Consider the following 12,620-nt stretch of genomic DNA (forward strand, 5'->3'; position numbering starts at 1 on the left):
ATTGGTATAATATTATCTAAATGGATGCTGATATGCATAAAAGGGTTCTCTCAAGAAGCTTCCAGAATAACATGATGCAGGTAGGTTATCTGTAATGTTAGTCAGTGAATGGAGAGTCTAGGAGGTGATAATCACCTCAACATCCACATTTAAATGTCAGTGTTACTGAGCTCTTTTTAATTCTATTCCAGGACATGCACCTACCAATAATTTTTGCTTTAGAAGTTTCTTGGTATTGTAGGAGGAGTTTGATGATGAAGCCATGCATCTGTATATATAGAAACACATGGATATATTATCAATATGGATGGAAATATATTTTACAGGTTAAATCATTCTAAAAATATTTTTATCAAATACCTTATTCTGATATTGCTTGCATCTGAGTTTAAATCCATACTTTCCTGGAGAAACATGTTATCTTTTACTCTTGTCTCAGTAGGTGCCAGGCATTCAAATGCTGTTTTCCCAGCTCAAAGGAACTAAGGACCCAAAGGCAGTTACCATTGATATATAGGAAGAGTGACAACAATAAGTCATGCTACAGTGTGTAGAAAAGTAGAAAGATCCCTACCAATCCTTAAAATGTTTGGCTGAGAGCTATACACTGGGTGGCAGGAGAAACTGATTAACCTTTTACTCCTAAGAAGATTCCTCAGGCATAGAGTATAGTTAATGCCGTGAGACATACAGTAGTTAATAGATGTTCAGCATCTCACAAAAAAAAAAAAAAATAGTTATTGTAGGAATATCACTGATAGATTGTGACTCTCAGGAAGCCTGGGGAATAGGACCTGAACATATTTCGCTCTTTCCTTTGTGTTTTGCTGGCCTTTGTTGGAAGTCTTATGGAGCAGTTTAAGTGAGCAGATGATGAGCTAAAGGAATGGAAGGAGGAGACATAAGGAACTTGCAAAATTAAATACCCTGCCGAGATACTTGCCCATTCAGCAGCCTCAGTCGCTTAGCACTGGACCTGATCCTGTGGAGGATACAGAAGCATATAAGAACTGTCCCCTGCCCTCCAGAATCATCATCTAATTGGGGATACAACACAGAACCTACAGTAATTAAATATCAGAGCCATGAAGTGCCATGATGCAAATGCCTACCAGAGGGCTAGGAAGGGTCAAAGAAGAGGCCAGAGTGTCGTCTGGATTGTCAGGGAAGGCTCCTGGGAGGGGTCTGGGCTGAACTTTTGAGACAGGGAAGTTAAGGTTAGCAGAGGCCAGGGAAGGAGCAGCATTCCAGAATGAGCAGATATTTGGAGTTGGAGATGTAGCTGAGGGCCTCAGGAGGTAGTAGGAAGCTGGTCTGGGTAAAGAGAACACATGTGGAAATGTATGCAAATTTCATTAGAGAGGCAAGAGTGGCCAGATTATGAATTGTTATGAAATTCAGGCCAAGAGTTTGGATTTCCTAATTTAATAAATAGCATGATGGACTCTACATCAAAGGTGAGTTGCTGCGAGGCAGTATTTAGAACAGAAGAGAAAGAAAGCCAGAAGCAAGAAGATCATTTGGCTGACAGTTTTCTGACGGTAGGAATGATACAGATACCTGAATTGGGATGGTGCAGCTGAAAAGTACTGAAAGATTAACTTCATATTGCAGAGGAAGAAAGCACTTTACTTAGAAAGGGGATAGGGAGGGCTGAACGGGGCACTAACTTTGCAAGGGTAGTTCACAGAGAGAACAGGGGAGTTCTTGCCAAGGGGAAACATGGGAGTTTGAGCTAGATCACAGGGAAGAAGATGAGGAATTTGGTTTCAGACACATTCAATGAGACGTAAAAGCTAGTCTTCGTAGTAGTGTCATGAAAACAGTTGAAGCCATTGACTGAAATTCAGGTGAGAAGCCAAGTCATATCCAAGAATCTCCTGCATTCATCAGGGAAAAAATTAGTTTAAGTGAAGACAGCAGCGGGGCCAAAGCCTAACTGTGAGGGCTAACTGCTGTTTGGATGGAATTATAATATTTTAGATAAGATTTAAGAGGATTCTAATTCTAGCTACTTGGTAGGAATGCAAATGATGATAAGGCTTTTAGAGTTAGATAAGAGAGAGGGCTAGCACCCTGATATTCTGTAATTGAAACAGAGATTCAAGTCCTTTGGTGAAGCACTACCCATATTCCTTCAGGAATATTAGATGTTTTAAGATTACAGATAGGTTATCTTATCTAATTTATCTACCTATTGTTGAAATTATGTAATTTGCATTTAACTGTGTTTTCAGTGGCTTATCATTTCTGTCTTCTAGAGCTAACTTATCTCTTGTTATATTCCAGACTCCTGGTGTAAATTACCTTCTTTGGAAATTTTGGAGAAATATAGTGTTTTATTTGTTTATGGATAAAATAGTCCCAGAGAGAGAGACACACAAGGATGGACACTTAGAAAACAGTCCCAGCTACTCGGGAGGCTGAGGCAGGAGAATGGCGTTAACCCGGGAGGAGGAGCATGCAGTGAGCCGAGATCACTCAACTGCACTCCAAACTGGGTGACAGAGGGAAACTCCATCTCAAAAGAAAGAAAAGAAAACAGTCCAAGGAGAGAATTCTAATGCCCGACAGAAGTAATGTTTAGAATGTTAGAATGAGGGCTTCTAACTACAGTTTTCACAGACATGGGATAGGAATCTTAGCACCAGATTTTCTGCCAGTAATAGAGTTAGATGTGTCATTTGCTCATTAAAATGGAGGTGGCATCCTATCCTCTAACAGTGTATCATGATCTCAAGAAAATGAAAATGTACCATTTCTACTGCATGACTGAAAATGACTTGGGCTGATTATAAAAATTAGTTGTAATGGCATGTATCAGTATACTTAAAAATAATAAATGTACTGCAGAATGTGCAATGGAATAGAAAAGGACTTTGATTATCAACAAGAGTATACTTCGTGGTAGGTGAAAAGTAAACATGAGGCCATTCATGAGAAAAGTCTGTCATGAATGCATCGGTGTGTATATGAGGGCTCCAAGGCCGTTGATTCTAAGAATAACTAAACTCCCTCCAATTCTCTTGGCCAGTCTGCTTGGGTGGTGTCTGGGAATCTCCTTAATAAGTCCCTGCTATCCACAGATATCCTTAGGACCCTTTCATGACAAGAATGTTAACTTTGGAAGAATTCTGTGGCTGTCAAGTCAAGCGGTTACATGAAGAGAGGCACAATATATTGGAAGATGATGTGAATTCATTCCCAGTTGTCTTAGCTCACTTTTACCTCATCCTTGGCTGTAGAAAACTTTTTGTCACAGTTCAGATTAGGCCATGGTACAAGTAACAGCAACCCAAAAACCTTAAATAGGCTTCAAGAAGATAGTTATTTCTCTTTCCCAAAAAATCCTGGAAATACTCCAAGGCTGGAGGGCAGGGCTGGTCATCTCTGTTCCAGGAAACCTTTAGTGATCCAGGTTCCTTCAGGCTCATGCTCCACCATCCTGAAGGGGAGGCTTTCCTCCTCATGGACCAACATAGTAGCTTTCACATTCCAGACAGCCAAATGAAGAGCCAAAAAGAAAGGCAAAGCCCTGTGCCCACTGTATTCTTAGGAAAGGTCCCTGAACCTGTCTCATGACACCGTTGTTTATATTCCACTGGCCAGAACTTGGTTGTATGGCTCTACCGAACTGCAAGGGAGGCTGAGAAATGTAGCCTTCTCTCTAGGCAAACACAGCCCAATGCATAATCTAAGACATGAAAGAAGGGGAGAATCAATACTGGGAGAAAGTATACAACCACACCTTCCTTTTCCGTTGCAGTGGCACCATGGTATCAGCAGGTCACGTTATATAGCTGCCTGCGGAGGTGCCTGAAGCAGAGCGGCAGTTGCAGAGTAGTCCAACAGTCTCTAAGAGCAGGTACCCTGGAGTCATATCACTTAGGTTTGATTCCAGATTTTTCTCAGATGTGACGGAGAAATAATATTAGTACCTTCCTCTTAGAGTTGTGATGATTAAGTGAAATACTGAATATGGCACTTTCAGCATGGTATCTAAGACTTCAAAACCATTTGATAAGTGTGATTAGCTCTTGTATTAACAGAAAATGAAAAGTTTTAGAGCATCCATATACATGTAGCTTATTTGTACATCTCTACAATTTGGAGAATATATTTGCTTTTTTCCAGCTATAAGAGCCAGAGTGGTTTTCATTTCTAATTGCACTTTTCTCCTTTTGAAAATAAGCTGGCATGTGCATGCTTGGTTGGGAGGATGGAGGTAATTTCTAACAAATTGTATGAATGATTTTCTTGAATTTTCCACGGGTTCTGCATGTTTCATTGATACCATCTTACAGGCTTTTTTTATAATGGTTTTGATGTGAAGGATTACTTTACAGTAAGCATCTACAGGATACCCCTTTCCACTGATGTAACAAAGTGGGAATTGGGCACTACCTCAAGAGGATGGGGCCATTGTTGGCCATCCTTGGATGGATGGATGGGATTCAAAGATGGCAGTGTAGAGTGGGTATTCTCTGTGTTTGCCTATAAAAGGATAGACAGCTCTGAATTGCAAAATACTATTGTCTATCAAAATGTAAAAGTTTGACTTGTTCTTCATTTTGAAATGGTGATAGGAAAGAAGTGGGTGAAAATGAAGCTTGGTATTCCAACTTTGATGTGACAGTTTTCTAATGATTGCAGACCACAAAATAGTTGTGTTGAGATATTTTTGCCAATACCTAAATGCTCTTTTGCTTCTCTCTTTTTCTTTCTTTCTCGAAGCCCCCTCTTTGTTCTGTGGCTTTTCTTTTGTAACTCCTCCAGACTACAGCTTTGTTCCCCCTTCTTCCACTCCTTTCTGGTCAGGTACTGCTTTACTACTTTTATTTGTCTCTTCAACTTGCTTCTGCTTGCATATAAAATATTTTGAGTTCCATGTATGGCTTCTCATATGGATACATCTCCTCACAGACACTCCCTCGAGTTCCATTACCACTATGCACTTTACTCTTCTCTGTCATAAAGTCACTATTCATCATGACATTTCACTCCTCTGGTGTTTGTGTGTGTGCTCATGCCATGAGACATTTTATAATTTATCTGTTGGGGAGAGTTTGCAGAGGGATGGGGCTGAAAGTATAAAGGGGGATGAAAATTTATGAAATCATTACTTTTCTTGAAGACCAGAAAGTTTAGTTGAAAAAAAGCCAATGTTTATGTATTTTCATGAAGAAAATAAATAGAATTAAAATCCCAAGTCTGTTTTCAAATATAAAAGTAAAATACAGTGCACATTACTTGAAAAGATGACTGGCACCCATGAATTCTGCAGTTCTTCAGTTTGTGTGAGGGAATTTTGGTCTTGATTTCTGTCATTACCCAGAGAGTTTAATGGCTGTTTACATGGCATTTAGGGTGTACATTAGATAAAGTCTGTTTTTCTGATAGATTTTTAAAAATTAACCTGCACATCCCAGTAAAAATCATAGAATTTAGAACTAGAAAAACTTACAAGTCATCTAGTACAAACCTTTCATTTCGTAGATGAGAAAAAATGTGGCCTTGAGGGGTTAAGAGACCTGTGCAAGGTCACACAGTTAAGTTGATGATTGGTTTTTTCCATCACAGGGGTGTTTTTATGTGCACCGACTCTAACAGTAGTGCCCCAGTAATGGGACAGTTTTCAGTGAGAAAGCTATTAAAGTGGTTTGTGTCCTGAACAGTAAAATAAAATGACCTATTTTTACTCCCTTTACAGTTCTGAAATCTACAGTATTGCCATTCATTTATCTCATGATGGACACCTGGAGTCTAAAAAAATTTCTGTCATTACAAAGCCATGAATAATGGGTCAGAGATCCCTGTGGCCAAGTGGGCAGGCTCTTCCAGGGTAACACGGGTCATAACTTCTGCTGCCTGAGCCCTGGGAACTGTTAAAAATACAGATGGATGGTGTTTCCCATTTGTCTCTTTTTCTTACACTTAAGTTCCTTTACCATTTAAGATTTATAAAGTTTCACCAACCTCTGATGAGTGATTCTCAGAATCACTCAACATATAATTGAAAACACTTTATAACCCCAAAGAGCAACAGGTAGAGAAGTTAATATAAAATGTGCTATGAAACACTAGAGACTAACAAACATGAACCACTGGAATGGAGTTTTGTTTTCAGAACAGGGCCAACAGGGACAGGGAGAAAGTTAGCTCCTCTCCTGCCATCAAAAATTAAAGACACACACAGAGAGAGAGAGAGAGAGAGAGAGAGAGAGAACTCAACTCTGAACACAGGAGGTGAATACCCTGACATCTTATTTTTGATTAGATACGTCAGTAAAGTTTTTCGGTAAGGCAGTATTTGTTTCAAAGAAAGAAAATATATGAATGGCATTTATGTGTTCCTTCTGTGAGACCTGATTCACACCTCTTCACATAGGTGAATTATATAGAAAACAATAACTAAATTTATCCCCAAATAGTTTTAACGTAGAAAGCTTCATTAGGGAAGAAAGTGCCACTTAACCAGAAGTGATAACATAGATTTGACAGGAGACTTACATCAGAGCAAACTGTTTCGTTGTTTTGAGTGTTAGTTGAAGCAGTTACTGGATAAAATCATAAAGCTTTACCTTGGAGGTGCTAGTTAGATTACTGGGCCATCAATAGGAAATTTATGATGAAATTATTTTAGAATCTATCTCCTTAGATACTTAGATATTAACCAGTTTTTTTAATTTTTTTTTCTGTTTTGTTTCATTTTTATAAAAACCAGTCCTAACTTTGAAGTTCTTATGAAGAATGGAAAAACAGGACAATGGTTCTTTAAACTTATGAAGCAAATTTGCCTGCACCTGATTGAATTGAAACAGCAATTTTGCTGCTTTCAAACTCCTCTGCCATTATCGCTGGTCTGTAATGAAATCACGACTGTGCATTTGATAGCATCAATAACAGTCATCTGATTAGGTTCTTATGGTTGTTAACGAACTGCAAACCTACCCTCACTCCTTGTCATTTCTTGACAGTGTTAAGTCCAAAAGTGCTGGGCATTGCCATTGCTCGGTATGACTTCTGTGCAAGAGATATGCGAGAGTTGTCCTTGTTGAAGGGAGATGTGGTGAAGATTTACACAAAGATGAGTGCAAATGGCTGGTGGAGAGGAGAAGTAAACGGCAGGGTAAGTTGGTCCTTAAGTAAAGAAGTAAACGGCAGGGTAAGCTGGTGCACGTGAATGAAGGGGACCGAGCAGTTGTTGGCACCTATTGTGGTGCCAGGGAGAAGCCTCTATACTGTATTGCAGCTGTCAGCCCACAGGCCCCTGCCCTCTGGAAACTGGTGCTGTATTTTGCTGATACCAGGGACTCGCTGAAAATATTTGAAATGAATATGATAGTGACATATGTAAAATTCACTTGGGCAAGTGGGACAGCTTCCTACTTGGAAAAGAGTTGAGGAGCATTTCAGTTCTTTTTAGACCCTGAGCCATAGAGCTAAACTTTATGTGTATTGCAAAATATCTATAAGAGCTGCTGAACTAAATTGGAAAGAATGGGACATAGTACCTCTGTCTTTTCATTCTGTTCTACGGCAGAAATAGGAATCATTATGCAGCAGAGCCCCCCGTATTATACTTAATTTACATATTTATTTGTGTGCTAGTGGATTAGAACACTGTTTATTTTATTCCTCCATTTTGATCATTCACTCTATTAGGCTTCTAAGAGCAGTGAAACCAATCTTCTCACCTACAATGGGCATAAAACCCCAGTTTAATTGGGGTGTTATGAAAACAACATGCTCTGTTTGTAGAATCCTTTGAAGTGTCAGATACAAAGTGATGTTGCTATGTTGGTTGCTTTTCTTTTTTAGGTGGGCTGGTTTCCATCCACGTATGTGGAAGAGGATGAATAAATTCAAATCCAGCATCGCACCCTGCACCAAAAATTTCAGAGAAGGGATAAATAGAAGCCTGCACAGCATTGTGAATTAACTGAAGTGTTTAAAAAGCTGCATTTCTGGCTGTTCAACATCCTCCCTCCTTAGCCCCTCCTAAGTCTTAATGCTGAGATTTCTAAAGATGCTTGTACTGACAGATTAATGGCTTGCCTAGAGCTGTGCAAGAAACAGCCTGCCAGTCTGTCATTGTCAGGGACCAGGGCAAAACCAAGAGCTGTTCTTCCCAGAAGAGCCCTGCAAACACATTGGTTCATGCTTCCCTTTACTTCATCCGGTCAGATACCATGAGTGCCAGTCATCAGTAAATCTTTAATACACTTTTGCTTTATTCTCACATGTCATTCACCAGATTATTTGATGGTACAAAGAAGCAGAAGTGTAATTTTTATTTTCCCAGCATGAAGAAAAATTGGAGTTCTGCCATTTGAGCAGCTTTACTGGAAAGATCTAGCCTTACTTGTCTTAAATTGTCCAACAAGGTGACTCATTGCCCAGCAAACACTTTTACCCTCAGATGTTACTCATGATATTATAAAATATGAGGCCAATGCTCAGGTTTGCCTCATAAGTGAGATATCCCTGAAGGAATTTAATTATTCATGTGATGTCCTGATTTTATTTGCAAACTTCTTTATAAAAGGTGAAAAAAGCACATAAAAGAGAGGGTGTCTTCGTATTAAACCTTCACAACCTTCATGATTTCATAGGATTATTTTGGAAATACAGTATTTGACTTTATGAAAGAATGTGGGCTAGGTATATTAGGAGTAGTTGCCAATAATCTGAATAAGGTGGCATTGTTTACAGAAACAGATCAAGGGCTATAATTTATGTCATTTTATAGCAGCAGTATCTATTAACACATGCCTTTTCCTCCCATCCACCTCCCCGTCCCCTCCCCTTCCGTCCCCCACAAAGATGATCTGGGACATGACTTTTTTATTGCCACATTTTCTTGGAGCACAAACAACCTTGTTGAGGATTTTGGAAGGAAAGCACAGCTGGGTCCTTTATTCATTTCTGGGACAGAAGGAGGGTCAGTGGGCTTTTGTGGGCTTCCAGCTTCTCTCAGAGTCTCCCCCTCTGCAGCCCATCCTGGGAGTGGATTAACTCGAGGGAGTATGAATCTTGCAGTACATTTGTTTTGCCAAGCCATCACTCTTTTATGTGAGGAGCCTAAATACATTCTTCCTGGGGTCCAGAGTCCCCATTCAAGGCAGTCAAGTTAAGACATTAACTTGGCCCTTTCCTGATGAAATATTTCCTCCGCAGCAGAAATTGTGTTCTGACAAGATGCAGAGAGTGTTTCATGTTTGGAAAAAAAGAAGCAGCATTAACTTAGTAGAGCTGAACCAGGAGCATTCAGTTCTGAAATTTTGAATCATCTCTGAAATGAAGCGGGTGTGGCCTGCCCTCTCCTCAAGCCGTTTGGGTGCCAGAACTCAAGGTTCAGTGGACACATCCCCCTGTTAGAGACCCTCATGGGCTAGGACTTTTCATCTAGGATAGATTGAAGATCTTTACCTCAGAATTATGTAAACTGTGATTGTGTTTTAGAAAAATTATTATTTGCTAAAACCATTTAAGTCTTTGTATATGTGTAAATGATCACAAAAATGTATTTTATAAAATGTTCTGTACAGTAAAGTTACACCTCAAAGTGTACTCTTGGAATGGATTCTTTCCTGTAAAGTCTTATCTGTGACTCTGTCTGGGGAATGTTTTGTCTGTTGCCATCAGCTGAACTTTGTTATGGAGGGAGCAGCCTCACACAAGCAGAAACACTCCTGTGGATGGTATTGTAGCATGTGTTGTTTATTTTAGTCAATAGACCCCCTCCTTATAAATGGTGTTTAGTCTTCCTGTTGCATTTCATGGGCCTGGGGGTTTCCTAGCAGAGGCTATTAGAGCTCCTTTTTGTGACATTACCAGTTACATCTTTGTCTACGTTTAATACTTTGTATTGGAAACTTTAAATGCTGCGGATTTGTGTAGAGTTCTAATACCAAAGACAGAAGTAAATGTTTTCCATATACTTTGTCTTGCCTGTATGCAGCCCTTGTGTAATATGGTGAATTAGAGTGGTATTTCACTTTGTATTATTTTGTAAATATGTCAATACAATAAATAGTGACTAAGTTGATTTCTAAGAGTTAGAGTCTTTTTATTGAATGATCCCTGTATGAGTAAGCGTTCCCCTGAAAATGGATGACACTGGATCGTCGTGCCTATACCCGGTCATTGCCAGCAGTAGAGAGAGGACGGGAGCCGTGTATGTTGGGGGGGGTCACCCCCGCATCCCCGCCAGCCCTGCGGACGCTATGCGTCTAGTAGGAGGGCCGCCGCGGTGAGTCTTGAAGCCCAGGACTGGACTCGGGCAGAGCCGCCGCAGGTGCAGATCTTGGTGATAGTAGTAAATATTCAAAGGAGAACTTCCAAGGCCGAAGTGGAGAAGGGTTGCATGTGAACAGCAGTTGAACATGGATCAGTAGGTCCTGAGAAATAGGCAAGCGCCATTCTGAATGGATAGGCGATGGCCTCGTTGCCCTCAGCCAATGGAAAGGGAGTCCCGTTCAGATCCCCGAATCCAGAGTGGCGGAGGTGGACGCCTCCAAACATCCAGCGCAGTAATGCCAAAGATCCCAGAGAAGCCGGCGGAAAGCCCAGGGGAGAGTTCTTTTCTCCTTGTGAAGGGCAGGGCGCCCTGGAATTGGGTTCGCCTGGAGAGAGGGGTCCGTGCCTTGCAAAGTGTCAAGGTTCCAGTGGCATCTGATGAGCTCTGGCTGGCCCTTGAAAATGCAGGGAAGAGGGTGTAAATCTCGCGCCAGGCTGTACCCATATCCGCAGCATTTCTCCCTCTGGAACTAAGATGTCTAGGCCAGCAGAGCAGAATGTCACGTGAACAGGAAGCAAAAATTTTGCTAGTGGATCACTAGGGGTGATGGTGAGTGGTGCCACTTCCACTTCCACCCCCTGATTCCTGGACCCGTGAATCCTGGCTGTGGGAGAAACAGTACCATATATTGGACACTGATTCAGAGCATACACGGCCTTCTAAAGAATTTTGTCCCATCCCTGCAAAGTATTGTCACCTAGTTGGCGTAATTGTGACTTCAAAGGGTCATTCCACCTTTCTATCAATCCAGTTGCCTCAGGATGATGGTGAATTCCATGAGCATGAGCCCACTGCTGTACTTCTTTAGCCCTAAAGTGAGTGCCTTAGACAGAGGCAATGCTATGTGGAATATCATGACGGTGGATAAGGCATTCCCTGAGTTCATGGATGGTAGTCTTGGCAGAAGCATTGCATGCAGGATAGGCAAACCCATATCCAGAATGTCTATGCCAGTGAGGACAAACTTCTGCCTTTTCCATGACGTAAGAGGTCCGATATAATCAACCTGTCACCAGGTAGCTGACTGATCACCCCAAGGAATGGTGCCATATCGAGGGCTCAGTGTTGGTCTCTGCTGCTGGCAAATTGGGCACTCAACACTGGCTGTAGTCAGGTCAGCCTTGGTGAGTGGAAGTCCATGTTGCTGAGCCCATGCATAACCTCCATCCCTGCCACCATGGCCATTTTGTTCATGGGCCCATTGAGTGATGGCAGGAGTGGCTGGAGAAGGAGGCTGAGTGGTGTCCACAGAATGGGTCATACTAACCAGTTGATTATTAAAATAATCCTCTGCTGAGGTCACCCATTGGTGAGCACTCACATGGGATACAAATATCTTCACAGTTTTTGGCCACTCAGAGAGGCCCATCCACATACCTCTTCCCCAGATTTCTTTGTCACCGATTTTCCAATCATGCTTCTTCCAAGTCACTGACCACCCAGCCAAACCTCTGGCTACAGCCCATGTATCATTGTATAATACACAACCAGGTGCACTGCTCGAATTTCTGTCGTCTGGGAAGATTTCCCTTCGGTGCTGTCCTTCAGGGATGTCTTGGAAAGGGGCTGCAGTGCTGCAGCTGTCCACTTTCAGGTGTTGCCTGCATATCATGCAGAACCATCTGTGAACCAGGCCCTAGTCTTCTCTGTGAATTCATCATAGAGAGCTCCTTATGTAGCCATTGGTGCAGGCTAGGGAAGAGAAAACAGGGTGGCAGGAGTGGAGACCAGGGGCATTTGAGCCACTTCCTCATGTAACTTACTTGGCCTTTAGAACCTGCTCGAGCCCGATCACGTATATATCACTTTCATTTGATGATGGACTGCTGCTATGCATGACCCACTTTATTGCTAGGTGGGTCAGAAAGCACCCAGTTCATGATAGGCAGTTCAGGTCGCAGGGTGACTTGATGACCCATAGTTTCCACCAAAGCCCAGTAACAAGCCAAGAGCTGTGTCTCAAAAGGAGAGTAGTTATCTGCAGAAGATGGCAGGGCCTTGCTCCAAAATCCTAGAAGCCTCCACTGTGATTCACCTATGGGGGCCTGCCAAAGGCTCCAAACAGCATTCTTATCTGCCACTGACACTCAAGCACAACTGGATCTGCTGGATCATATGGCCCAAGTGGCAGAGCAGCTTGCACAGCAGCCCGGACCTGTGGCAGAGCCTTCTGTTCTGGACTCCACTCAAAACTGGCAGGCTTTCGTGTCACTTGATAAATGGGCAGGACTAATACACCCAAATAAGGAATGTGTTGCCTCCAAAAGTCAAATAGGCCCACTAGGCATTGTGCCTCTTTCTTGATTGTAGGAGGGGC

At 41.8% G+C, this 12,620-nt stretch overlaps 1 protein-coding gene across 2 annotated transcripts in view; it reads left to right on the forward strand.

Annotated features, from left to right (window-relative positions):
- The window catches only part of VAV3 (vav guanine nucleotide exchange factor 3), a 413,795-nt gene extending 403,744 nt beyond the window's left edge, over positions 1 to 10,051 (forward strand). For both annotated transcript variants that reach the window (XM_023197184.3, XM_023197185.2), the window contains exons 26-27: positions 6,978 to 7,129; positions 7,822 to 10,051. In XM_023197184.3, the coding sequence (XP_023052952.2) occupies positions 6,978 to 7,129; positions 7,822 to 7,863 (194 nt within the window). In that variant the 3' untranslated portion in view covers positions 7,864 to 10,051. The remainder of the gene's footprint in view (positions 1 to 6,977; positions 7,130 to 7,821) is intronic.
- The last annotated feature ends 2,569 nt before the right edge of the window (positions 10,052 to 12,620 follow it).

The sequence above is a fragment of the Piliocolobus tephrosceles genome, chromosome 1 (assembly GCF_002776525.5).
Source record: "Piliocolobus tephrosceles isolate RC106 chromosome 1, ASM277652v3, whole genome shotgun sequence".
In the NCBI taxonomy this organism is placed as follows: domain Eukaryota; kingdom Metazoa; phylum Chordata; class Mammalia; order Primates; family Cercopithecidae; genus Piliocolobus; species Piliocolobus tephrosceles.